Below are 27,742 nucleotides of genomic sequence, written 5' to 3' on the forward strand. Positions count from 1 at the left end.
AAAAACACCTTAACTATCTAAAACTCAAAGAATGTTTCTGGATTAAAACAGTCCAGAAAAGATGAGGGAGCTTAATAACTCACATTTTTGTGCTACAGCTGTTACCTAAAAAATTAACTGTTTAATTAGAAATTTGAAAACAAGACTTCTATATATGAGTTTGATGTCCCAATATATAGAATTTTCACAAATAAGCCTACAGTAGAATTTTTTTACGGATTGTCTTTCAATACTACTCAGATGTTTTAGAGTATCACAAATTCAATCTAAAACATATATAGCACAAATTTCTGCTGATTGTATTTTACTTCTGCAGTGATTATAGTATTTTATCCAGCAAAACAGGTATATACAATACAATATTCAATGTGTTTTATCTTCTGATCATGGATGATAGTATCAAGTAGTGAGAAGGTAGTGAGAATTCAAACAAATTTGGTAAAATAAACATCAACAATATTTTAATAATTTGTATTTTCTTAAACAATAGATACAAATATATACAAAACAATATTAATTATTACATTCATTACCACAACATAAAAATAAATATAATGCAAAATCTTTACATCAAAGTATTGTTACTTTTGTTCTTTTTCTTTTTCTTCTTTTTATTAGGTTCAACTAAATCTTCCATGTCATTGGAAGTTTCACCAAGTCTCTTTTCACCACTAGAAAGTAAACACAAATTTTACATGTAAATAAATCACTCCCTATTTAAATAATTAGTGTTCTGAGGTTAAAAATGGAACAGTTTTAATCTTAATTCCTATGGTTTTCTTTAAATAAACTGAAAACCCTAGAAAATAATAAAGTTTAATACAGCATATAAACTTGACCTTTCACTGCTAGTAATTCATTCCATTCAAAGAAAAGCTTTTCTTCTTTTGTGATGATATATGTTCAAGTGTTATTATTTATTTTTAATTTTATTGTGGGCCATGTCTATTTGACAGTATAGCAAAATTTCCATTAAAATATTTATAAAGATCAAGGTCTGCTAGGTGTCATAAACTGCAATGACTGCAGACAATCTTATATAAGGGACAAGCCACTCTGAAGTGACATCCATTCTCAAAAATTCTATTAACTGATAATAGAATTTTTCTAATAGGTAATAGAAAAAATAAGGAATGAGATTTTCTGCTGTAATCACAAGCATAATATATTATTAAACATCAGCATGCCATGCCCTCTAAAGTACACGTGACATTTACTCCAGTATGAGAAACCTTCTTTAACAAGTAGACTGATTAAAGAAAATAGCTGTACCTGATGCCCGTTGTACTTAAGATGTATTCCTTTGACAAAGTCAAAGGGCATTAATTTGAGTAAAGCAATAAAGTAATGGATCACTCAAGTCATAAACATTATACATAATGTCTCTACAATTTGAATAAATATGATCTCAATTGAACTGTTATTTTCAAGACAAAATTACAATTTAATTTTATTTTTTTAGTTAGGGATCCTTGAAATTTCTTAGAACTTGTATAAGAGTATTTTAACAACTACTGATAAGTAAATGAAACAACTGATCACAAATTTCTAACATTATACCAAGAATACAATTCAAAATATACTATGAATCCAGTCTAAGTAATATAAAAGTATAAACTTTTAGTAATAATATTACGATAAAATTTCATCATAATTCACTCCTCCACCTCCAAAAAGAAATATTAGGGATAAAATTTTATAGGTTGTAAATTTTTTAGTGGAATTTTTTCAGTTTCTTCCACTTAACAAATTAAATATTAAAAAAAAATTTCTTGGAGGTGGAGGAACAGAAAAAAATAATTTTTTGAAGTTTAAAACATTTCTTCGTTTATTCAAATATATAATGATAATTTTATGATAAAAATTAATCATAAACTACCCCTACTCCCCAAAAAAAGATCTTAGGTAACTTTTCATGTATAATTATTTTTTTACCAAATAAGAATAAATAATTAATGCCAGGAAAGTATTACAACTATGTTGTCAGTTCTTTTCTTTTAATGCTTCATTTCACGCACACATTTCTGGAGCAAGTTATATACTAAATCGGATAATGATTGTATTTTTTATTTTATTATTATATCCAGTTTAACTACAGAAATAAAATACACTAAAACATAACTTAAATATTAAAACAATAAAAAAGGTACCTTTTCACAGAAATAATGTTCTTAGCACCAGATGAAGTGGCTAAAGCCCATTCTTGTTCTGAACCTTTTATCACATACTGACTTAAATTTTCCCTCTTCAAACGTTCTAATTCCTTTTTCTGCTTAAATTTTAATTCCTGAACAAAAAATAAAAACATATATAGACAATGATCATACACAGTTATCACCTGGGGATTAATGTAACTTCTATCACTAATCACAATAATCAAGACCTACTACCATAAACCATATTCTACTGAATTTTTGTTTCATTATGTCAGCCTACCTAAACAAACTTTCATCCATTATGCAGGTGAATTTATCTGCACGACATGTCTAGTAACAAATGAAAATAAAAAAGTTCATTGAAAATGTTTCATTTTGCTCCAAGGATAAAATGAAGCCTACTAAAATTTTTGGAACTTAAAAGTTGAATTTGATGATTTCATGTAATTTTTGAGCTGAAAACAGGTTGTAGAAATATATTTCTTGTAATTTTTGAGAAAATTATTGTAAAACAAAAAAATTATGCCGTTAAATAGAATTTTTTAAGTTTAACTTTATTAAATTGCCAGTAAACAAACTTTTGCCACAAAGTTTAGAATAAAGCATTTAATTCTGGGAAATCTATCTAAATAAATTGGCTGAATATGAAGAGTGTTTAAGAAAGTGTTTTATTAAGATTTTTATTAAAAGCAAAAGAACAAAACATGGCAGAAAAAACATATAATTTTAAACCAAAACAAGAATAGTTTCAATACTGAAAAATATATTACAAACTTACTATTACAGTAAGTCACTCTTCCATCTAGCTTAACATGTGACTAGTATTTTGCTTTTCCCTGTGTTAATTTTTATTCTAATTTTCTTGATTTCAGATATCAAACTCTTTCTGAATTTACTTTTTTCCCCTATACAATGATATCATCAGCAAATAACAAAATATTTTGCACTTCTTTCTTATATATTTGCTTCATTCTTTAATATATATATATATATATATATACAATCAATTTAAAAACATATACTGGTGTAATACACTTCCCTACCTTAAACTAGTTTTAATCTGAAATCACTCAGTTTGTTCAATTTTTCTTTATACAGTTGAGTGAACACTTTTAGATAAAAAAAAAACCTACTTAAATGAGGAGTATGAAATTAAAAATTACCTTAGCAGCTTCTTCCAATTCCTGATGTACACTTTGTTTTAATGGATTCATATCTGGGACAGCATTGTTTGAATCTTGTTTAATAAATGACTGTTCAATAGCATTTTCTGTTATATTAGAAAGATACTGTACAAACCGTCTTATAGTACGATTAAATAGAGCCAGTAACTGTGAGGCTGGCAGTTCTAACTCTGATGATAAGGAATCAATAGTTTTATGTTGTAAACCTAACCCAAGAATTACGCTCTGAAAAATTAAAAAAAAATTACACATTATCAGTAATCCATTTACTAATCTATTTTGATAACAAATTGATTAATAGCAGAACATATTATTACAACTAGGTTTTTTTATTTTTATAAAAAATAAAATTCCCAGTGTATTATCAACCTTCATTCAAAAAAAAAAAAAAAATGACAAACAAAATTACAAAATTGCTTGCAGAATAAAACTAAGCAATCATTTTTTCCTATACAATCTTTCAATAATCAGATGCTACAATGAATAACTTTTGAAATTATCTAATATCAATAGTTTAATAACAATGTTCACCACCAGCTTTGTATCAAGCAACACAAAATAATGTACACTATTTTAGAATGAGCGGACAGATGTTAAAGAAAATCACCAGAGGAGGTACCATTTGATATTATTTGCATAAATGACCAGATTCATGAAAATAGATAAATCATAGTGAACATGATCTAAGAACATGATTTAAGACTTAAATTTTTTTGTGTGTGAGTACATCCTTCATTCATTATTCATGAATATCTTTTAATATGAAAAGTGTGGACTCGCTGTGTGGCTTGCATATCAGCTAACACAAGGGACAATGTTTCCTTTTTTCCTGGGTGTACAACGAACTGTTGTCATCAGCACCCGGACATGATATTTATATTGTAAACATTAAATATTAACTTAAAAATTAAACAACAGTAATAAAAAAACACAGTTTAAATGGAAAAGACTATGTCATATGCCAAATCAAAATAAAGCTACAATGAAATTCAATATTTAAAATTTAACTTAAAAGAAATAGAAAAATAAATAGACAAAAAAGACTGTTACAAATAATCTAATTTTTTAATCCTGATGCAAGACTTTAAAGAATCGTAAGATATTTGATAACATGGTTACATTGTTTCCTAAGATATTTCGTATGGTAATCCCAAATTTAAATTTCTGACAAAATGCCGCATTACAGACACAGTCCACAAGTATGTGCTGTACTGTCAGTTGGCAATCGCAGAGAATACAAACGGGTGCATCAGTCTAAGTTATCAGATATCCATGTGTAGGCCTAGTGTGCCCTATTTGCAAACAGCAAATAATAACCTCCTCACAATGGTTATTCCTGTAATGTAGTACTCCAGGATGACACAGTGTCTAACTGGACAAAGTTTATTATTGATGGTAGCATTCTGTTCACTCTGCCACTCATCACGAACCACACTCTTCAGGAAACGAACAAGATCATTTGAAACAATGCGATTAGTGAAAAGAGGCTGCAAACAAATCTCTTTTTCCGCACAATCAGTGCAGTAATTGTCTGAAATTCCAACTTGGAAGTTATTAGATCATGCTACCATTCTTATCAATTGGCTAAAAGAATCTTTGTACCTGATCCAGTCTGCTTTCCCAACCCTCCATCTGCATGGCTGACTTTAAGGCAAATGGAAATGCGCCAGGTATGCTGAACACGACAGCATGTCGTAGTAGGGATGTGGTGCACAAAAGTACCTGATTAAAACGACATAAACGTGTACAACCCACTGATCAACAAATAAAGATCCAAGTTCTGCCTCAGACGATCAACTACAATGTCTTCAGAAGAGCATGATTATGAGCCCCATGAATAGTGAGTGATTAAGTGTTGAAATTGTCGATTATTTAGGCAGAGTTAAGAGATCTATGAAAGCAGATTGGAAGATCATCCTCATTGATATCTGAATTTGGGGGAAGGTACAAGTCGCAGATATTCATTTTAAATAGCACTAATATCTTCAATGAGACTGCAGGAATGTTTGTCGCTAGCAAAATCTGCGTGGCTAATACAATTACCTTCAGGAAAACAGCTACACCTTCACATCCTCTGTCTTCAGTTTGATAGTTGCATCTTTCACAGACATAACCGCAAAAAGACACTTCATCCTGGGGAAGGAGATGAGTTTCCTGCAAACATAGTATCTCTTTTTTTTAGGATTTTTTTAGTAGATTTCAAAATTCTCACGGCAAGAACGGAGAACACAAACATTCCACTGAATAATAATTGTAGCCATAAGAAATACTTTTTTTCTGTTGCATATAAAAACTCTACATGCAGATTACTTATCAAATACTATCAAGTTTTTCTTTTTTGATTATGACCTTTAATAAGTCTTCGGGCACTTCAACCACATCATATCCTTGTAGAAACCTTGAGATGGTGAAGGGGACTTGGAAGCCTGGAAGGAAAGAGAAGTCATACCAGACAATGATGTTTTTAATATATCTCTTTACTGGGATCTGATTGTTTGCTGTGTAATTGGTGCAGCAAGAACTTTATGTGATGGTATAATGACTGAAGTACTTTTAGATATAACACCATCTGTCTAACAGAAGTTACCTTCTTGCCAGTACTCAATACTGTAATAGCAGCTGTGAGGGTCTTTACTTAGTCTGATAAAACTTCTACCATATTAGTTAGTTCTTTGAATGATGGGTAATCATTCTCTTTTTGTAAATGGGGGGCCTGGAAAAAACTAACACTGGGTTATACAGGTTCCTCATTTTGAGGGATTTTCTGTATTCTCGATGAACCACAGGAAATAACGCTTTCTGCTTGGTACAGATCTATAATATAGCCTTTTTTTTCTGATAAAGGGGACATTCTCAAGATCTTGCCGAGTGTGGATTACAATTTACAATTAATACATTCTATTTCAGTGCATATGCTATCATCAAGTCATGTACACAATTTTCTTCCTTTGTCCGACAGTCTTTGACGTGACCAAAACCCTGACACTGAAAGCAGCATCTTGGGTTTGGTATATATGGTTGCACATGAACACAAAGGTAACAAACTTTTATTTCATCAGGAACAGTAGGAATAGAAAAAGTTAGAACAAGCAAAGATATTGGCACATTAACGTCATTCTCCCTTCTCATAATCTTCTGCATAGACATGACTGACTGAGGTGACAACTTTTCTGTAATTTCACGCAACTCAACATCAGCCAAGTCATGGCAAAAGATCCCTTGCTGAAATTGAGCATCTTATGTGACTCCACCATCACTCCATTCTTTCTTATGCTTTCTACATTGCTCTTCATTAAAAACTTCAATCACGAGGGTGCCACTCCTAAGTTTTTACAGATTTTGGATAACCACAAACTGTGATGATACAATTGGAGCTAGGGTTGCATACAACTAGGTTTCATCCTGGTGCTCGTAGGACATTGTCCTCTGCGCATGCCAATCCCCAAAATCTTAAAATATGTCTTCAAATACTATTTAAGTTTTTATCACTATTTCAGGGCAGGACATAATTGTCTTTAGAAATATTATGATCTGAAATGAGACTTGCTTCTCATCAGAAACAGGATGAGGTTCACCTGAGGGAAATATATTCATTCTTCTTCATGTTTGAAAAAGCGCTGAATGATTTCCTCTATAAGAAAGATGTTGTTGATCTACTTAAATCAAGATGCTGTATACACTGGGTCATGAAATCAGCATATTATAAAACACTGATAAAATTTAGTAAGGCAATTAAAGATTAATGTCTAGGAAAAGTGACAAAAAGGTGCTTATAGATGACAAAGTCACATCCCATACATCAGGCATTATGTAGCCCACATTAGAATTCAAATAACCTATCTCTCTAGTATAAATATCTTGCCTAGTAACTTTCATCAATGTATACTATAAATCTGAAATGGTAATATCACAGTATATTATATAGGAAGGTAATTACATCACAGTAGATGGTATAGAAAAACTGATGGTACATTATAAGCACTTAACGGAGAACATGTAAAAATTATATTTTTTAAGAAAAAGATTGCTTCAAATATTTAACTGTTTTTTTTCTTTTCATGTTCATGCTACTTATTTTTTGATTACCCATTATATATATTATTAATGACTAATTTACTTTTATTAAGTAAAATGGAGGTCAAAAGGTTATTCATTCTAAAATAATACATAATAAAACATTTTTTAATCCTAAGTTAATTACAAATTTGAGATGCAATAAATTTAATTTAATCAATCTCAAAAATCTATCACTAAAATAAATAATCACCCAATTTTTTTTTTACACAACTGTCATATAACACCTATTAGACCCTTTTTATACACATGGAGTGTGTTCAAGTACCTTAGAAATTAAATTAATTTTTATATACCAAATATTCAATACTTACAGATTGTACAGGTGACAAATGAGTATCACCCATTTGATTTAAAAAAAATATACGAGCCAATGGTGGTAACAAATCCATAATTAAATGATAATCAACTAAGTTGTTTGAATACATTTCAAGGCGTTTTAAATCATACTTTGTTAAAAGTACATCAAGTTCCTCCTTTTTTAAGTCTAAAACAAAAAAATACTTAAATATTTTATAATATGATTCAAGTCTAGAGACTGTAATATGTGTTAACAGTTTAATTAATCATAATCACACATTACGCATACACCATCCCATACTTTGTTTTATTTTATTTTATTTTTATTTTGTTGAGTTTTAGTTTAACTTTAAAAACTAAAGCACCAATGTACACGATCACAATTTGCATATAAACAGGCCTTAACTAACTTCCTCATATATTTTTTCTTCACATGAAGGTCCTGAAAAACTATTTTAAATAATTCATACTTTTTAATTTTGTTTGGTTAAAGCAAACAGTTTTTTTTACAATTCAGCCTTTTTTTAAGGCCAATTTAGAGCTATTTAGTTTTAAGACTCTAACAAAGTTGGTTAAATCAGTGTTTGATAGTCAATTTTAATTTACTATCCACTAAAATAAAATTTTTGAAAATTTTGTATTTAACTTTTACTATATTGTAACAGATGCCAACAACAGAAAGTAAAATGATTAAAAAAAATAAATATGAGAAATTTTGGAACATAATTTGTAAAGTATTTAAACACAGAAGTTTTGCAATGTATATTAGAGTTTATCAATACATTTTTTAAATAACTAAAGAAAATAAAATTATTTCTAAACGTTCCTTTAAATTATACAAAAACCTTATTTTTGTTAACTAAGAGATTTAAAAAAAGTTAACAATACAATAAAAAAGTCTACTGCTTACTTTAACCCTTTGGAAGTGGCCTCAAACATCAAATAACAGAGGCATAGTTTCAATTAGACATAGTTGTCAATAGACAATGAAAATTTGTTTATTATTTCTACATTTATTTTCATTGTTCATCATTTGTAGAGATGGGAAATTTGTTCCATATAATTGGCACAAATGTAAGAGAGACTTTATCTTCATAATCCCTTGAATTCTTTACCTAACAATTACAGAAACAAATATATTTTACATACAAAAACTAAATTCTTCTGAAATATTATGTATGGTTCAAAACAATTTTTTTTTTTTTGTAGCTCACTGCTGAAAATGTTTATTTTATATTAAAATATAATAATATAATTTAAGTAAGCTAAAATGAGAAATAAAATAAAGTTGGATTATACTATGAAAAGAAAATAAAAAATTAATTTGGTACATAAAAATGATGGCTCAAATATTAACCTTTATATTCTGAAGTCTCCTCAAAACAATAGATAATTAGAAAAAAATTGAAAATTAATAATACCTTTCACAGATTTTAGAATTAATTAAAATTTTAAAAATGATATTCTTACAAATTTTTTTCTAGTTCAAAGTAATATTAAAATTATTATTGTAAAACCCATCTGAAGTTGAAATGTTAGTTAAAGGGAACATTTTGAAATCTTAAGTTTCTTAAACAACAATGGCAGCTTTAAAAATTGAAATTTAATGCTGAGGTTTAGCAGATTTATTTTAAGAAGAATGAATTTGAAAATTTTTGTTTAATAATACTTGGTTAGATGATTGCTAACACAGCTAATTTAAATGAAGTAATACTGTGATTCAGGGAACTAACAACTGGATGCATTAATTGTTAAGAGTGCACTGCACTGTTCTGACTAGCCACATTTAAAGGGTAAAATGTACATCACTTATAGAAAACTAAGAATAAACACAAAGTAAAAAACACTATTAAAACAAACAGTGCTATAAATAAATTGTTACAATAAATACTACTGATAATTTACTATAAGTTAAATTCTTATAGACAACTCTTTCCCCTTTACTTTCTAGTCTCATTTTTGTTTTTTTGTAGTAATAAAAGAAAAAAAAACCTATTGAAAAAAATCTATCTAATTAAAAAATTATAAAACAAAAAAATATGCTTCTTATAGATTTTTGATAGGAACAAAACAATTTAACTTTTTAAGTAAAAAATCATTATCTTGTACCAAAATTTTATGAAGCTGTTATGAATAAATACAAATTTATTTCCTCTACTTACCATTTCCTGGTAGTTTTATGTACCTATTTACAAGAACACCCAAAGCAAGTGACGTTGCAAATGTACGGAATTGATATGACAACAATGAGATAAAACGTCTACGAAAATCTGTCCAAAATTCATTTAACCATGAAGTCGACTTTACATTCAGATCTTCAGAATGTAAAACATGAAGCATAATACAAGTATGTTCACCAGTTAAATCATTTGTTGTTTGTCTGGAAGAAAATTACACATAAAAGAACTGAGAATCCATATTAAAAAAATTAAAAACAGAATAAAAAGTTTGTCTTAATGTTAACCATCAATATAATTAAATGTAATACTATAATTAAAATAATTGTTTACCAATAATTTTATTACCGTAAATAAACTGGAACAAAATTAGCTCGTTTCCAGAATTTTAGAAGAGGAGCTGTAAGACCATAAGATACACCAATATAGTCAAGATATTCAGCAGGCCTTTCATTTAGTTTTAAAAGAAGTGGAGGCAACTTTTTTCTTGGTTCTGAAATAAATGCAAAAAAATATTATAATCATTAAAGCAAGATAAGAAGCCTGTAAACATTCTAGTAAGGTTTCAATCACTCAACAAGAAACTCATGTTTCACAATTAGTTAACAACAAAAAATGATGGTTAATTGATCAAAATGTCCATCGATTATGAAAAATGTAATAATTTTTTACAATTGTTTAAAAACAAACAAAAATGTATTATTTAATTTACTATACTCCAGTTTATACAATTAGAAAAGAGAATTGTAAATAATAATATTTTTAATTTATTTAATTCACTACATTATATTGAATTAAATATGTGTACATGATTATATGCAATATATGCACAGAACAATGCAACAAAAAATGCATTATTTTACTAGTTAAACCTTTGAAAGAACACAAGGAAGGAACCAATACACAATTCTATACAATTGTTATTTCCAACACCTAAAAAACAATTCTTACTGTAAAACTGATTTTAACTCTCCTTGGAAGTTTTACACTACTGTTCTGATAATTAAACATTCTAGATTTAAGAAAAAAAAATTACTTAAAAATATAAACAAAGATATTTATATCAGAGGAACAATGTTTAAATAAGCAACAAGATTTTTTTCCTGATTTGTTAATTTCTAAAATTCTAAGTAATATTTAAATGGTAATGAGATTAAGTGACAAGGTAACCAGCGAGTTACAACATTCAGTTGGCTTTATAATTTATTTCATTAATACATGTGCAACAAGAACATAAAATCCTTTGTTTTTTTATTTAGTTTTATGTTGTTTATAATCACTTTTAAATATAGTTTTATTTTTAAACAAATGAAGACTGACTAATTTTTAATGAAGTTTATAGCTAACTGATGACAAAGCACAAGCTTCAAATACATTTTAGTGGTTAAGACTAACTGCAATGCTTACAGGCTCTTCATATGTAAGTAAAAAAAGTTTAGCATTAACTGTTCTTTGCCGTCTGTTTTCAAAAGTTTAAATGGGAAACTCTTGAAGTTTTACTTTCAACATTTCTTTAATATCCTGGAGGTTTAACAGTCACTCAAACTAAAATAGTTTATATGTAACAGAAGTAATAAATCATATTACTAATTGTATAAAATTTTCAAGAGAATTGAATTTTCTACAACTTGCATTTTATTGTAAAAAAAATTAACTTATTACACACTGAACATTACTGGCTAATCTTTAATTACACATTTCATATTAATTAAAAAAAACCTTTTTTGATACAAATTAAAAAAATTTAATTTACTGAGAATAATCTAAATTAAAACCTTATTTATATATATAATTATAAAGCAACATTATGAAAAATTTTTATAGCTTATGTATTATATGCATAAAATACACTACTAAGATTTACATAGAATATTTCTGATAAATGTTGTTGGTATAGAAATAAATCTATTTACCATCAGAGATAATTTAAGACAGGTATATTAAATTAAGTTCAAAAATAAACTTGAAATGGCATAACTACCTGATGTTAAACAAGAATTTCAAGGAGGTTCATTCTCTGAAGCTAGCTAAATTTTACTATTAACTTATTAAAATATACTGCTAGGTATATCACTCAATACAATATAATGCAAATACAGTAACTTCAAAAAGTTCCCAGAATATATTTATTTTATAAAAATCATAATTCCTTTAAACTATTTTCATTTACTTTACTTTTAATAAAATGAAATACTACATACATTTTCCCCAAAATGAAATACTACGAAATACACTTTCCCCAAAATGAAATATTATGGTGGATACACTACAAATGTTACATTTGTATTTCTTCTAAATAAAGCAAACATCATTTGTTAGCAAATACGTTGCACTTTCTGACAGAATTTCTGCAATGCAACAATATTACATATTTATTAGAAAATACATAGTTGAATAAGAAACAAGAACGCAATGATTTTAAAAAACTGTCAAGCTTTGAAACAATAATTTTGCTGTCACAATTACTCTTTCAAAAAGAAGAGAGTATAATATCTAAGAACTTTTTGAAACTTCTCATATTTACAAATATAATTCATTACCTATTCTTTCTTGTAATAACCCAATTTCATCATCTTGAATACTATCAATGGTTTCAACTGGCACAACATTTTCATCTAAATTAGCAATTCTATGTTCGTAATAATCTTTTAACAATGATAAGGCTCTGGAACCATAACCCATCTGTTAAAACATGAAATAATGTCAATATGTAAAAGATAATATCAAATATAAGTATAACAGAAAAAATATATATCCAAAATACAATAATATGTTCTTATTTTATTATAACTCTCTATAACATACTGAAAAAATATATATACTGAAAATGCACAAATCAATCTTACATATGCATGAAGATTTCTTTGGAAGAGCACCTTATTCAAACATGATTTATGTTTACTTCTAGTTGGTGCTTGGATTGTATATGACTTACACTTGCACATATAAAAAAAAAATATATATATTTTTTTTGAAAATTTAAATAATTCATCAAGCTATTGACCTCTGTGCTAATTAAATTAAAAAAAAAAACCAACAACAAATTAACCACCAAACATAGCGACAGAAAAAATAAAAAACTAATACCAATAGTCAACTTTCGCAGGATCCTGCATTATCAGTCAGTACATAATCCTATAATTACATCAAAGAGTAACAAAAAAGAAATAAAATCTTAAAAATTTATAAATCATAAACACTAACAACCACAAAATTTATAACAACACTACTCTACAGCCATTCCTGGAATGATGTAAATTTAAAATGTCACACATCTATATTTGTAAACATTGATGCCAACTGCTACAATATACTGTCTTTAATTAAAACATCATTTTCAAATACCATCTGTTGGTTCATCATTTCATAATTTTTACATTTATACCTATGGGATCACCTATATCTGCAACTGTCTGAGATTTTTATACAATTATTTTGAAAGTGTTATAGTTCATACTACTGGTATATTGAATAACACCAAGTACTGTTATGGAATTATTGAAGTTATTAACGCACACAAAACATTAACTAACACACCACACATTACAGAAGGAAACAACTATATAATTTGTACCATGATATGCCAAGAATTGTATTAAATCAGTTTATTGAAAATGAAAATTTAGCATTACTACCGAATATTAGTCAAGAATGAAAAAAAAATTTACTTAGCTATTCTATGAATATGTATAAAATGACTAAGCTATTAATAAATTATTATAATTTTTGGTATATATGGCTATTATTTAATGATGATGTTTATTACTATAAACATCATTAACAATACTATACCCATTACAACACGTGCATATATATATATACATAAAATGAAATAGTTTGATAACCTTTATTCATATAAAGTAGGCATTCATTTTATAACTCACTTGATGTAACAGTAGTTTATTAATACAAATATAAATTATTCATTTTTTTACTGTATGCAATAAAAAATATTTATAAGCATGCTAAATATTTTTAAAGAAGTTATTGTCTGAAATTAAAAAAAATTATAATAAATTTTAATTATGGAAAGAATTTTTTCTATTTATGAAGATAGTTAAACACACTGTATTAGCCTAATGTTACGAGAAAAGAGTTAATATAATGCCCTGCACAGAAACTGTCTGCCTAACGGTGAAAGTAAAATTCACTGTATGCATTGTACCCTCTTCAGAGAGTAAAACTAAACAATAAATCCAAAGGTATTCATACAGCATCTAGTATTAGTAAAAGGTTTATTAAGTTTTATATTAATATAACTTACTTTGGCCATTAATTTCAATTTAACTGGTATATTTCAGATTAATAATCCTTAAACTGAACAATACTAACTGCTAAATTGAAATTAGGAAGTCGTTAGACACAATATTATTACAGAATAACAAGACCAGAATATTGCTTTTGATTTTTTTTTATTATTATTGATCTAAATATTGCAATAAGGATAAAAAAATTATATATACTAAAAAATAATATATTTTCATCAAGATAATATACTTTCTATTCACGTTATCTATCAACAGACTCCCTACAACAATAAAGTTCATTTTTGCAAACTTTTTTAATCTAATATTACAATTTATATTATCTGTAAATAATATACTTCTATAAATAACCTTAAACATAACATCACAGCTACTGTATGGCTGAAGAACCCAAACCATAACTAGTCTGTTTCCATAAGAAAATGACCTGGGCCAAATAGATAAAACTCAGCTCATCTCCATCAAAAGTATACAATTTATTACTTTAAGAGTTAGAAGCAACTCAGATCACTTACAACAGAATCATTAATTCAGGTTTATCATCACTGTTAATTGTACAGAACTTGACAAAAACTACTCATATAAATCCTGGATTTGTTTATTATTAGTAAGCCTACTAAAACTAGTTTTAAATTTTATTTTTAATACCTTATAAAAAATTCTATTGAAAATTGGTGTATTTCTACAGGTAATAAGAATTTACTTACAATACTCTGATATTATAAATTGTATACCAGAAACAAAAAATACATTCAATGCATTAACCAGGACTCCTTAATGCATTACTGAAGAATATTTTCAAAAAATAAACAAACAAATTCTAAAATGTAAAGAAGAATACCAACTTAAGAACAAATTGGATGAATAGCATCTATATAACAGCATGTATTGGATTTTTTCACATGCTATGAACTTCATTATCAATCAGCAACTGTAATTAAGAACCACCCTGTTGTTGTAATGTAAATAAATGCACGTAAAATAAACATAACTATCATGTAAACAAAACGTAACGGAATAAATTGGTTTGTGCAACTGCCAACATAATTATAATCATAATTCTAAAAATCATTACAAAGAGAAAGTTAATAAAAAACTTTAAATTTACACAGTACGACAATTGTTGCATGTGAAAGAAGTTTCACATGTTTAGCATACGATAAGCCCCATCTTCTTACAATTCCAACAACATTTTTTATCGTCCCTTGCCATAAGGGTTGGTCATATCAAAAACTTTTCAAAACAAAAGTTTTAGGTTCAAAAACTTTTATCTTCTCTAATGTTTAGAGGAGTAACAACCACAAATCTATTTGATACTGTGTCTCTATTAAGGGAGGTATGATTTTTTTTTGTCTTTGAAACCTCATTTTTTCCACCCCCTGGGCCAATAAAAAAACTGGTTGGTGATATAAAAAAACTTTACTTATATAAGTTTTAGGCCCTTATCCAAAGAATAGTAGGAACTTTAAACGAATTCAATGTTTTACTTAATAAGAAAGTTATAGCGACATTTTTTTAAAAAAGCCCCCCATGGTCTGATTTTGCCCATTAATGAACTCGACTAAGATTTTGGGTTGTTATATTTTACATATCAATTTCAAAGTGACTGGTGCAAAATTATGGCAGTTATTGTGTTCACAAGAAAGTGAAATATATATATATATATATATATATATACATGCACATACACAAACAAGTTTTTGAACTGATGGTGGTTTTGGGGTCTGGGGGGAAGTGAATTGCGAAGATATGTTGGAATTTTATGGAAGTTGAATCACAGTACCCATTACAATAGGTAGCTTTCTTATGAAATCTACCTAATATGAACAGAAAGAGTTGAGAAAATTTTATTAATAAACTTGTCATACCAAGATTAACAATACACATCTGAAACTATTAGGTTATAAAGGAGTTTCAATTTTCAATGATGGATTTGAAAATTATTATAACTGAAAACATGCATAAAATTATAAACTCAAATTACTACACTGTTGATACATGATTGTATTATTACTAAATAAACAAATAAAATGTACTAACACTATGATAATCAGGATGAGTTGCTATCCGTACAATTCTTGCACCAGCTAATGAAGGGAATTCTTCATCTTGATACTGTTGTGCAACAGTCCAAGGTATTAGATCACCAGATGCTCTTTTACCTTGTGATAAACCTTGAACAACCGATTTCTTAGAAACTTCACCTTCTAAACAAATCTGGAAATAATTATAAAGAAAACAAAATTAAAAATTGATTGTTCAAGCAACTATATTAACAAAAAATCTAGCAAATAATTTTAAATCTAGTTCAGTAATATTCATAGAGCATGGGAATAATAAGAGTAGAGTCAGAGATTAGCTATAACAGTGTTATAAAAGCAGAGAATTCATTTGATACTGACACAATGTTAAATACTGTATTCTATTACCCTTGTTACGGACAACATTTTAATACAATTAATGAACCATTAAGTACATTATTAATTTTATCTGCATGTATAATCCCTTGCAAATCTTGATCGAATCTGATTTACTTTTGATCAATAAGAATATTGCTAATAAGACATGTCTATTGTGGTTTACAGTACAGATTTCTCTATTTTATTGAGTTCATATATTTGTTTCCAATCTAGGTCATATTGTCAAACACCTCTTGCAGCATAAGGGGCTTAGCAACATGACAGTTTATTACCAACCAAGAATATTCTGTTGGTTTCAGTTTAGGAAGATAATCTTAAAACTGAAAAACCTTTTAAAAGATTTCATCTATTTTATACATAACTGTTTCTGGTTTGTGGCATCTTATTATATAAATCTGGTATCAACATGGTTGTAATAAATTATAACTTTGGTTTTGTTAAGCTGTTATTCCATCTCATGGAATTAGAATTTGGAGGACCAAAAAGTAAATAAGTTTCTAAGTAAATTAGGACTAATTAACTGAAAAGTAAATTAATATCTGACATACTGGCAAGGGCGATTCTATAGAATTAGGTGGTAATGTAAAAATGTAAAGTAATTAATAATGAAAGAAAAACAGTTTTTTTTTATAATGAATAAAGACAGATAAAAAAATAAATCTTCTGAAATTGTGATTAAAATTATTTACTATTTCATATAATTTGAGTATAAGAAATTTAGATGAGTGATTTTTTTTATATAATAACCATCTTACATAAATTCTGAGAATATTTTTTGTTCAAGATGGCTCCAAGAAGTCAACTCAAAATTGCAGATACCTAAAAAATTGCTGTTTGGTGTGACGGTATAATCAAAAGTGAGTATTATTTTGACATGACAGAAAATAAAGCAAAACCCGTAGTAAGAAAGAAACATCCTGGTTTCCTTTCAAAAGGCATAATTCTTCTGCATGATAATACCAGCCCCCATACCAACCTAAAGACAAGGGAATCTATTCAAAAGTCGGGTTGGGAGGTGTTGCCACATTTACCTTATAGACCCAATCATACATCATCAATTTTTTTTTATTTGGTCCTCTCAAAGAGGTTTTACGAGGCACCAAGCTCAATAACAGTGAGCAGGTTAAGAATGGCTCAGACACTAAGTTTACAATTCTTTAATACTGGAATAAAAAACTCATAAAAGATCGAACAAGTGCCTAAATGAAGCTGGGAATATGTTGAAAAATAGATTAGTTTTTCTACAGTTATCTGAATTAAATTATTGAAAACACTGTGTACGTTAACCATCAAATAAACAGTAACATATGTAATATATTGTTGCTTTGCTAGTTTTACTATCAGTTCTAAGTTAAATAAATAAAACTGAAAAAGATGTCAATGATACAAAGTATATAAAGTACAATATTCAAAATGAATAACATAATTTAAAATTACTTTAAAATATCAAATACATGTCGAGGCTAAATTAATAGAAAACATTTTTAGAAAAGAAAATCATTCAAAAGACCATTATTAAAAGACATCTTTAATTGCTAATGCATTCTATTCAATTAATGAAATGCTTTCAACATAAAACTATTTTTTCATTAGTAGATTATATTTTGTTAAGTATGGATTATTAGTAATAGATTCAATGGTCAGTTACAGAAATAAAAATATCTTATCATACATCAGTTATGAGATGTTTCATTTAATAGAAATTAACTATATTGAGGCTAAATAAATTTAAAATTATTTAATCTATTGAAAAAAAAACCTTACTAACATTCCAATAACCTAATTTTATAAATTCAGCAATTAACTTTGAGGTGGATTTATAAGCTAAAAAATAAATATAATTTTCTTGGCAGATATAAAAATGTTTAAGATAGCAGTTATCTTGAATAAGTTTAAGTTTCTGAGAGTATTGGAAATACAAGAACACACAGTTGCATTCCTCAAACATATATATTTTTTAAATAATTAATTTGATTATATATTTTCAATAAATATTTCAGTAGAAAAAATATATATCATACCTGAATAACACATAAAACTTCTGGTAAAACTTTTGAATTAGGACTAACAGGACCCAGCAAACAAAATAAATGATGTGCAGGAGCATCAGACATCATCTGCAGATCATTAGGGCTGTTCTATAATAAATATAATAAGTAAATTAGCAAAAATGAAAAGATCACTTCCAGCAAATTTATACAATTTACAAGAAATTATACTGAAACTAATAACAAAATTAGATATGTCTTATTGACAGTCATCAAAAACACTGGCCAGAATGGAACCTATTTGGAAGAGAAAATATGAAAATCACTTGCAATTAAGTCTGATATGTGTAAAATTGATCCATTTATTCCCAACTACATGATGAGTTGTAGGATTCAAACACCACTGTTTGGCCAAGTAATACAGCCAACAAACAAGACAAGACATACCTTTTGTCATATGCAATTACTTTAGGGTGATTCGGTAGACAATATTATCATTCAGTCTTTACACAAGTATTCAACATGCCTTCAACTCCTTTTAAATCCAAAAATAATGTGGGTCTTGCAGGTTGAAACTACCTGCTTAAACTTTTGCCGTCTTGGGAATATAGTGTGCCTTCCATTCAAGGAACTCTTGTTTCGCCTACAGTCACATAAAATATAATGTTTTGTCACCAATGATATATAGCTTAAGAGCACCTTTGTAAAAACCTTTTTACACTTTTTTTAAATTCTTGAAATAGAATATTTTAAAAATAATAATGAATTAGGACTCACTATAAAGATTACTGAAATTCTTTCATCCGAGTGACAAAATTTTTTTACAGCATTTTGCATCCTCATGATGTGTCCAAAGAATCCTAGTCTCCTCTTAGGCATGGTATCAGTGATGGGTTCTAACTCTGTACATGACTGTTAAGCACAATCCACTGTTGCCCATCTTTCAGATACTTTTTGTTGATGCAGGTTCTTCCAGTTTTTCTTTTGATTTTCTGGATTCTGTCAGTTTTTGAATGTTCGTTCAGGTGGAAAAGTGTTTCTGCTGCATGTGTGGCTTCTGATTTTATAACTGTGTTGTAGTATCTTATTTTTGCATATACGGACTAGACCTTTCTTCTTATTTTATGGTATTAGCAAATTATTTTCTCCAGAACTCAGAACTATTAAAAATTATAATTTTTAACAATTTAAAAAAGTAGAAGGTTCTTAAATCTATATATTTTTGTTTTAATTTATACAGTTCAATTTTACTTTGTACAAAACACACCAATCTAAATTATCCTTTTCTTATTTTGTTGGTAAGGATTTTCCTTTGATAATAACTCTGCTCTTACGTAAAACTATAAATTGTAATTATTTTTAATCTTAGATCCTAAGGTCTAGACTGTTTGTAATCATAGACAGGGACATGTCCCTGTCTTTAAATAACTAATAATGGTAATAACTAGTAATATAGGTAACATAATAATGGTAACTAGTAATATTACATCTTATTACTGATTTTTTTCTAAGGAGATATTTTTTTTTTATAATCCCTATTAATTTCCCAGTGAATATAACTAGGATGATTATGTTAAAGGGAAAAGTATGGTGATCAAAAATGGAGAATTGGGTTTTTTATAGAATTGTATGTATTAGACTAGACCAGTTCATCATCTAGACATAAAAAACCATACATACGTATGTGCATATATATACATGTGTTTAAACTGACAATACTGGTCTTCGAATTTGGCTCAAATACTTCTTCGAAGGTGAATAAAATATAAATCGGAATCTTTGTTTTACAATTTATTGAAGGATAATAAAAATACACATTCACAATATTATTTTTCTACATAATTTCCTTTTTTGGAAACACATTTTTCCCAGCGGATAGTAGCTTTTTGATCCCACTATCGTAAAATGAAGGTGGACATGTCAACCAATTGCGTATGAACATTTCATCAGCCACATCGTCTTCAGATCTCTGTCCTCCAAGTGCTTCTTTTAGTAACTCAAACAAATGATAATCACAGGGACATAAGTCCAAACTGTATGGAGGATGATGTCATAATGTCACAGCATGATCCAATTGAGATGCTAACCTCTTCTGCAAGTTCTCTGACAATTAATCGACAATTTTCACAGGCCAGATTTGTGATTTTCTGAATGTGGGTGTCATCAGTTGAAGTTGAAGGCATTCCTGGTCGAGGGTCATCTTCATCTTTAATTGACTGACAACCACTTTTATATCATGAAAACCATTTGTAAATTGCAAATGAGCATCATCTCTGTAAGCTTTTTCCAATTGTTGAAATATTTCTGTGAAAGTTTTCCCCAGTTTTACACAAAAATTTATTATTGTTTCATTGCTCCTGAAAATCGCTACTAACACTTAAACATCAATATGAAAACTAAATGAGATATCAACAATCCAAGAACATGTGGTTACAGAGGAGGTTATGTGAAACACAATGGTGCCAATTGTACATCACTAAATACCTCTATTGACGTGTAATTAAAAATGTTCGGTTATTTTCTGAACAGACCTCATATATTACCTCTTCATGGGGGTTTTATTTAAATCATAAAATAAAATTAATCTAAAGAATGTTCCAGAAAAATAGCAAATTAATAGGAATTTTTTAAAGGTATAAAGTAGAAACAGTTTAATGTTATGTCATTTAGTCCAACCCTCATAAACGAGTGATATAATTACAAGTTGTACAATTATTATGTAATGTACAGACAGAAATAGAATAACAAAGAAATTACAGGATAAATATTACTGATAAATCTATTATATTAAATCAAAGATAATATTCCTATCTCCATCTAGTTACATGAATGAGCCAGAAGCAATATTTCTAGAAATCATTATAATTACCTTGTAATGAGATGCAACAAATAATGCTACAATTCTCTGAAGAAATGCTTCTGAAGCTTTATGGTAACAAAATAGTGTATCTCTGAAACATAAGTGAACAGAAATCATAATCATTGTTTAAAAGATTAAAGTTCAAGAAATATAATATGACATAAAAATAACAAATCAAAATAAAAAAACAAAATCATAAAATTATTTTACCTTTTCTAACAGAACCCATAAGTACATTGGTTTCATAAATCCATCTCTTGACTTTCAAGCACTCTAATTAATCTAACATTTCTGATTGGCAAACCTGAATCAAAAGTGTATACTAACTTTAAACCAACACAATCTACTTTACTATAGCCAATATAATAACTTTAACAAATTCTTTGTAAAGAGAAAAAAAGGTTTTTTTATCAAAAACCTTTTAAAAACACATTACAGAATCATGCCGATATAGACTTGGATAGCACACTTGGCTTTGCACATTGTTTGAGTTGTAAATTACAAATAATAAGAGGTGGAAGATGGGATCAGATAAGATTTTATAAAAATTAGAGGCCTGGATTTCACCAATAGCTATTTCATCCACTAGCTTGGCTTATTATGCAATCCCTTGGGTAGGAAATAAAGAGTTTCTGGCCAGTCCCACGTATTCGGAAGAGAAAGTCACCACCTGCTGAAACCCCAATAAAGAACCACTGGTTCTAAACTGGGTTTATATTCATCACTAATGAAGAACAATTTTTTTTTTAGATTCCTGACCTTCTACACATTTTAGTGATTTTTTAAATTTATTTAATCTATTGTTTTATTTTGATCAGATTAATGATGACAATAGAAATTTTTTAAATATTTTCAAAAACTTTTTATTGAAATTTGGTCTTTTTAATCTAAAAACCAATAAAATATAATTCCCATAATTTGAAAAATGTAATTAAAAAAAGACTGCATACAATCAAATGATAAAAACGCACAAATAAATTATACAGCTAAATACAGTTTAAACTGATAAATGTTTTGCCAATGTATCTTAAAAATATAAGTGTAAAACAACTTGTTTCTGTACTAACATTAGTAATATATTTTCCCTAAAATGCATACATATTGAGAGATTCATATGAGTGTATGCTATCCATAAATAAATATTAACTGCTTAAAAAAAAAAATAAAATTCACCTGTTAATGTAATAGAGATCACATGAATCTGGTGGAGGGGTACCAGATAATATAGGTTTAACAGAAGTAGCATCCAAACATAACAAATCTGTCAACCATTTTTCAACTGAATCATTGGGCTTATAACGTATGGATTCTTCTAATGTAATCTAAAAAGAAATAGAACAATAAATTAAATATTTAAAAACATAAAATTAAACAAAAAAGTATTGGATATATCCAGAAAGTAACTTCTGATTGAAAATTTAAAAGAAATAATAGGATATATAAGAGGGTAAGTCAATTATTACCCGCAATTTAATTATATTTTTGTTTACTTTGATAGTACTGTCGTTTTGCGTAGATAACACATGCGTGGTTTAATTGTTATGTCTGTGCAGGTTTGATGCTGCTAGGTTAATTCCATTATCGCTGCCCTACCGTTAATCATGGCTGCTCCACTTTCTGTTTGCACCAAAGAAGAGCAATGTTCAGTGATCCGTTTTTTGTGATCAGAAGGTGTATCAGGGGCCAAAATTCATCAAAGACTTTCAGTACAGCACGGGAAGAGTGTGTTGCCGTAACAGAGTGTCTACGAACGGATTGAAAAATTAAAAAATGGTCGCACAAGTGTTACGCACAACGAAGGAGCCAGACAACCATTTACTGCCACAAATGAGGAAAACATTGAGCGTGCACGTGACATGGTTTTCTTAGACAGACTTCAACTATTGATGAAGTGGCACATCGTCTGCAAATTAGTCATGGTTCTGTCGGCGAAATCACCCACAACACAACACAATTAGGTTTCATAAAGTCTGTGCAAGATGGGTCTAAAAACAACTACACAGTTGCATAAACAAACGCGCTTGAACAGGACATCTTCTTAGATAGAATAATCACTGGTGACAAAACATGGATCCATCATTACGAGCCGGAGAGTAAACAGCAGAGTATGGAATGGAAACATCCAAATTTGTCCTGCAAAACAAAGTTCACGACCCAATCATCCGCAGGAAAACTGATGCTTACGGGTTTTTGGGACTCACAAGGCCCAGTACTGGAACATTATGAGGAAAGGGGCATGACAATAAACAGTGCACATTACAGTGAGATGCTTACTGCCAAGCTGAAGCCTGCAATTCAAAGCAAACGCCGAGAACTGCTGTTGAAAGGTGTTATGTTGTTGGATGACAATGCCTGTACACATACTGCTGAAACGCTCCAGAAACTCAACTTTGAAGTACTGGCTCATCCTCCGTATAGTCCTGATCTTGCCCCTTCTGACTACCACTTGTTTGGTCCACTCAAAGAGGGGGCCGTCAATTTACCTCGGACGAAACAGTGAAAGAAGCGGTGCATTCCTGGCTCGCAGCTCAACCAAAAACCTTTTTTTATGAGAGCATCAGGAAGCTTGTGCAACGATGGACCAAGTGTGTTGAAATGCAAGGGGACAATGTTGAAAAATGATATGCATGTAAGTTTCCTATTTGTATTGCAATAAAATTTATAACTTGCAGATAATAATTGACTTACCCTCGTATATTAAACATTTTTGATGCTATTTGTCATATATACTGCTTTAAACTACTTTTCAACATATTTTCTCCCATTTTTAACAACTATCACATCAGGAGGTTAATCACAGAAAGATGTCACCTCTGATACAAACCAAGTGTTAACAGTTTATTTGTCCTAGTCATCGTTGTGATCACCCAATAATCTTAGAAAGAATTATCTAAATCCATTCAAAAATCTAAACACTAAAGCTTCACAGCTTTATAAACAACCAGTTTTTTTAAACTGGCTTTTAATTACAAGACTCTCTAAACATTATTTGGAAATAGTTCTTCTAAAGAACCTTCAAGAGGTAATTTTTTAATAATTTTAAATTATTATGATATGCTGTTATAAATGTTTATAAATAATCTGATGTTACTTATAACAAAATGTTCTACACATTCTTGATGTCACATTTTATTGCTAAATTTTAAAGAGGAGACATTTATAAAGGATTAATAACAGGGTGGGAGGCTCTAACATCAAGGAATGGAGATAGGATATTACAACACTACACTACACTATAATATTAGGGAAAGTGGAGTTTGCTTTTAAATAATAAAGGAAAATATTTATCTTATGCATTACATAATAATAGCAAATGTTACATATTCTAGCCATAATAATATTGTACGATAAATAACTGTAGTCTCAAATATCTTAAATTTTGTTGAATTCCTTGGAGTAAAATACTTAATGAAAACACCAGTCAACAATGTAATATTTCCTTAGTAAACTACACAACCTGTTACACAAAACTCAATCAATTGTTCCACATAGATGTGCAGGTGATGAAATTTTTTTGTTCATTCTATCCGATATAATAATAATTTATTACACATAAAAATCATGCTTCATTAATTATGTATACTAATTCAAAAATTAAAAAAAAAACAAACTGAAATTATAGGTGACAACAGACAGAACTTCCTGAAAAATAAATTAATCAGTTGCTAAAATATTCCTGTACATTTCTGATGGTCAGCAAAATAAATTAATACATAATTAAACACTAATTGAATTTACCTCATGAAGCGTTCGCCCAGTATTTGAATTTGTAGAAGTTAATACATCACCACTAGATTTTGGGTTAGAGGAGCCAGCTGGTGCTGCCTGTTTACGTAACTGCTGGAGAAGTTTTAGTGATAACGATCTGCCAGTTCCTTCATAACTGTAAATCATTTAAAACAAAACAACAATAAAAACCATTAAACTATCAATTAAATAACAAAAACAGAACAGAATATCTGGGTTTATTAATGTTGAAATGGATTATTTACAAATGGATTCAATTATGAAAGACACAGAAATACAACCGATCCAGCTTAATAAAAATTAAAAATAAAGTAGAGCAATCATGGATTAATAGTAAGAAATAAAGATGAATAAAAAAAGTGTTATTTAATAAGGAAACAAGTTTAGGTTGAATATGACATATTGATAAAAAATTGATTAATAAATTAAATAGAACAATGGATTGTAAAGTAAATAGAAGGTGGTGGCATAATAATGATCAACTGAAAGCAAAGGAATAGGAAAATGGAAACAATAATAGGTAATTGATAACCAAAAAATCCCCAAACATCTGCAGAATAATAACAGCAAGGGAATCTACAAAAGAGCAAATAAAATGTAATTTTATTAATTTAGGGTTCCCTCCGAACTTTAAGATTCATTTTTACTGACTTTTACCGACCAATTTAGTAAAAAATTAACTGACTCTCATAATGTTATACTGTTACAGTTTACTGTGCGAAATATATAGATTTTTTTTTTTTGCAGCCTCCACCATTTCCATAGCTGCCCACTCATGCTTTTTTTTATTATTATTCATTTTTTAAATTTATTTTTTAATGACTTTTTTACAACAAACATTTAAAATTAGTCTATTTTTTGTGATAAACTGTTTCGGTAAATTACATTGCAAAGTACAAAAAAAACAACAATATTTAATAACTTTCTTGCATAAAAATGAACATCATGTAACTAAAAGTAACATGATAAGAAATAAAAACTAACTAAAAATAAAATAACTAAAACAATCTTTCAAAATAATTGGCTCGCACCTAAGATTGCTAAAACGTTTTCACAAAAACTAGTCATTATTTTGAAAAGTAAACAAAAAAAAAATATTTAATAATTTGGTTTGCATAAGAATGCTAAGAACACAGATTTAAATTTAACAAAAAATCTACCTATGATCGTAACTTAAAGGAAAATTAAAATCACTGTGACTAAAAGTAATACAAATAAAATAACTAGATCTGAACACCTTATTTTGTACAGAATACAACATATTTGCAGAATGCAAGGCCATGATTAATGACAGAAGAGCATTTAGTAGCCCAAACTGGAATTTTGACGCTACACAACTACCATCAGGAAACATAACTTTAAAAGGTGCACCCAATATCTTCACAAGAACTTAAGGATACTAATTTTGTACAACATTGAAAACCCACATAATCTCCACCTTAAAAAAACATTGTCTTGATAATAAAAAGAAGTAATTGTGTTATCATTTTGCGTAAATGAAGTTGAGGATTCAGATGTATCACTTGCTGCTGGAATGCTATTACTCTGACCAAAAGATCCAGGCAAAGAACACACACATGTATCACAACCATTGTTCTCATAACTTTTGATCAAAGTTTTAGTCTGTTGAGTTGAAGTACCACTGGGAGATAAAAAAAGTTTCTGTGAAGGCTAAGAATTCCTTATCTTAATTATTTCATTATGGTGCTTTCCTTTACTGTGCGAAGTCACTGGCTTTTGGCCCATATTGCCCAGTCCAAAATGTTTTTTACACGCATCACAAAAAGCATGAAAAACATCTTTACCTCTTCTCAACCGACTGAATTTTGGGTGTAAGTTATATCTACCCACAGGTCATTAAGCAGTCTATTTAGGTGCCATTTAAAAGCAATTAATTACTTAAAATACAAAAAAAAAATTATGGTTGTTTCAGAGAAATTTCAAGAAAACAGTTAACCTTTAAATTTCCAATGGTAACTTTTTGTTAAAATTTCACCAGTGAAAAAATTACCTGCAATTTGGAATATTCCTCCTTTAATATAGAAAAATAATTAAGGAATATAAGTAAGAACAGGACAAGTTAATGGCTGCTTGATGCACGTAGTTCCAGTGTGCAGGGCAATGGGGTCGCCAATTCCCAAAGATGGGAAAGTATATTAAATATATTTTGGCGTTACTTAAAAAATACTTTATTAACATAACGTTAATTTGGTAACAAAAATGCAATTCTCTGAAATCGTTTTTATTTTTCCTGACTTCTCCTGCTGTGGGAACCATGTAATAAAACTATACAATTTAAATATACATTAATAGCTAGCAATGCAATTACAAAAAGAAACATTTTTCCAAAATAAAAATTCTTTATTTATAAAAAAATAAACATATTTGTAGGGAAATATATTAACATTTATTCAATACTGTTAAATTTAAATAAATCACTCATTAAACAAACTATATATTTATTGCAAAAAGAAAACTGCCAGCAACATTAATTTATGCCTTTACACCATGTAAAAACAGCAGCACCAGTAGTTATAATCACAAAGACAAATGAAAATATTTTTAGGTAAA

At 28.6% G+C, this 27,742-nt stretch overlaps 1 protein-coding gene across 1 annotated transcript in view; it reads right to left on the reverse strand.

Annotated features, from left to right (window-relative positions):
- Positions 1 to 455: 455 nt before the first annotated feature.
- l(1)G0020 (RNA cytidine acetyltransferase l(1)G0020) overlaps positions 456 to 27,742 on the reverse strand; it is a 44,681-nt gene continuing 17,394 nt past the window's right edge. The window contains exons 10-21 of the mRNA XM_075378509.1: positions 25,163 to 25,307; positions 22,598 to 22,746; positions 21,434 to 21,515; positions 18,598 to 18,714; positions 16,197 to 16,373; positions 12,432 to 12,573; positions 10,240 to 10,384; positions 9,877 to 10,094; positions 7,729 to 7,901; positions 3,320 to 3,565; positions 2,151 to 2,287; positions 456 to 671 (exon numbers count right to left, since the gene is read on the reverse strand). Coding sequence (XP_075234624.1) covers positions 566 to 671; positions 2,151 to 2,287; positions 3,320 to 3,565; positions 7,729 to 7,901; positions 9,877 to 10,094; positions 10,240 to 10,384; positions 12,432 to 12,573; positions 16,197 to 16,373; positions 18,598 to 18,714; positions 21,434 to 21,515; positions 22,598 to 22,746; positions 25,163 to 25,307 — 1,837 coding nt within the window. The 3' untranslated portion in view covers positions 456 to 565. The remainder of the gene's footprint in view (positions 672 to 2,150; positions 2,288 to 3,319; positions 3,566 to 7,728; positions 7,902 to 9,876; positions 10,095 to 10,239; positions 10,385 to 12,431; positions 12,574 to 16,196; positions 16,374 to 18,597; positions 18,715 to 21,433; positions 21,516 to 22,597; positions 22,747 to 25,162; positions 25,308 to 27,742) is intronic.

Source organism: Lycorma delicatula, chromosome 11, assembly GCF_047948215.1.
Source record: "Lycorma delicatula isolate Av1 chromosome 11, ASM4794821v1, whole genome shotgun sequence".
NCBI lineage: Eukaryota > Metazoa > Arthropoda > Insecta > Hemiptera > Fulgoridae > Lycorma > Lycorma delicatula.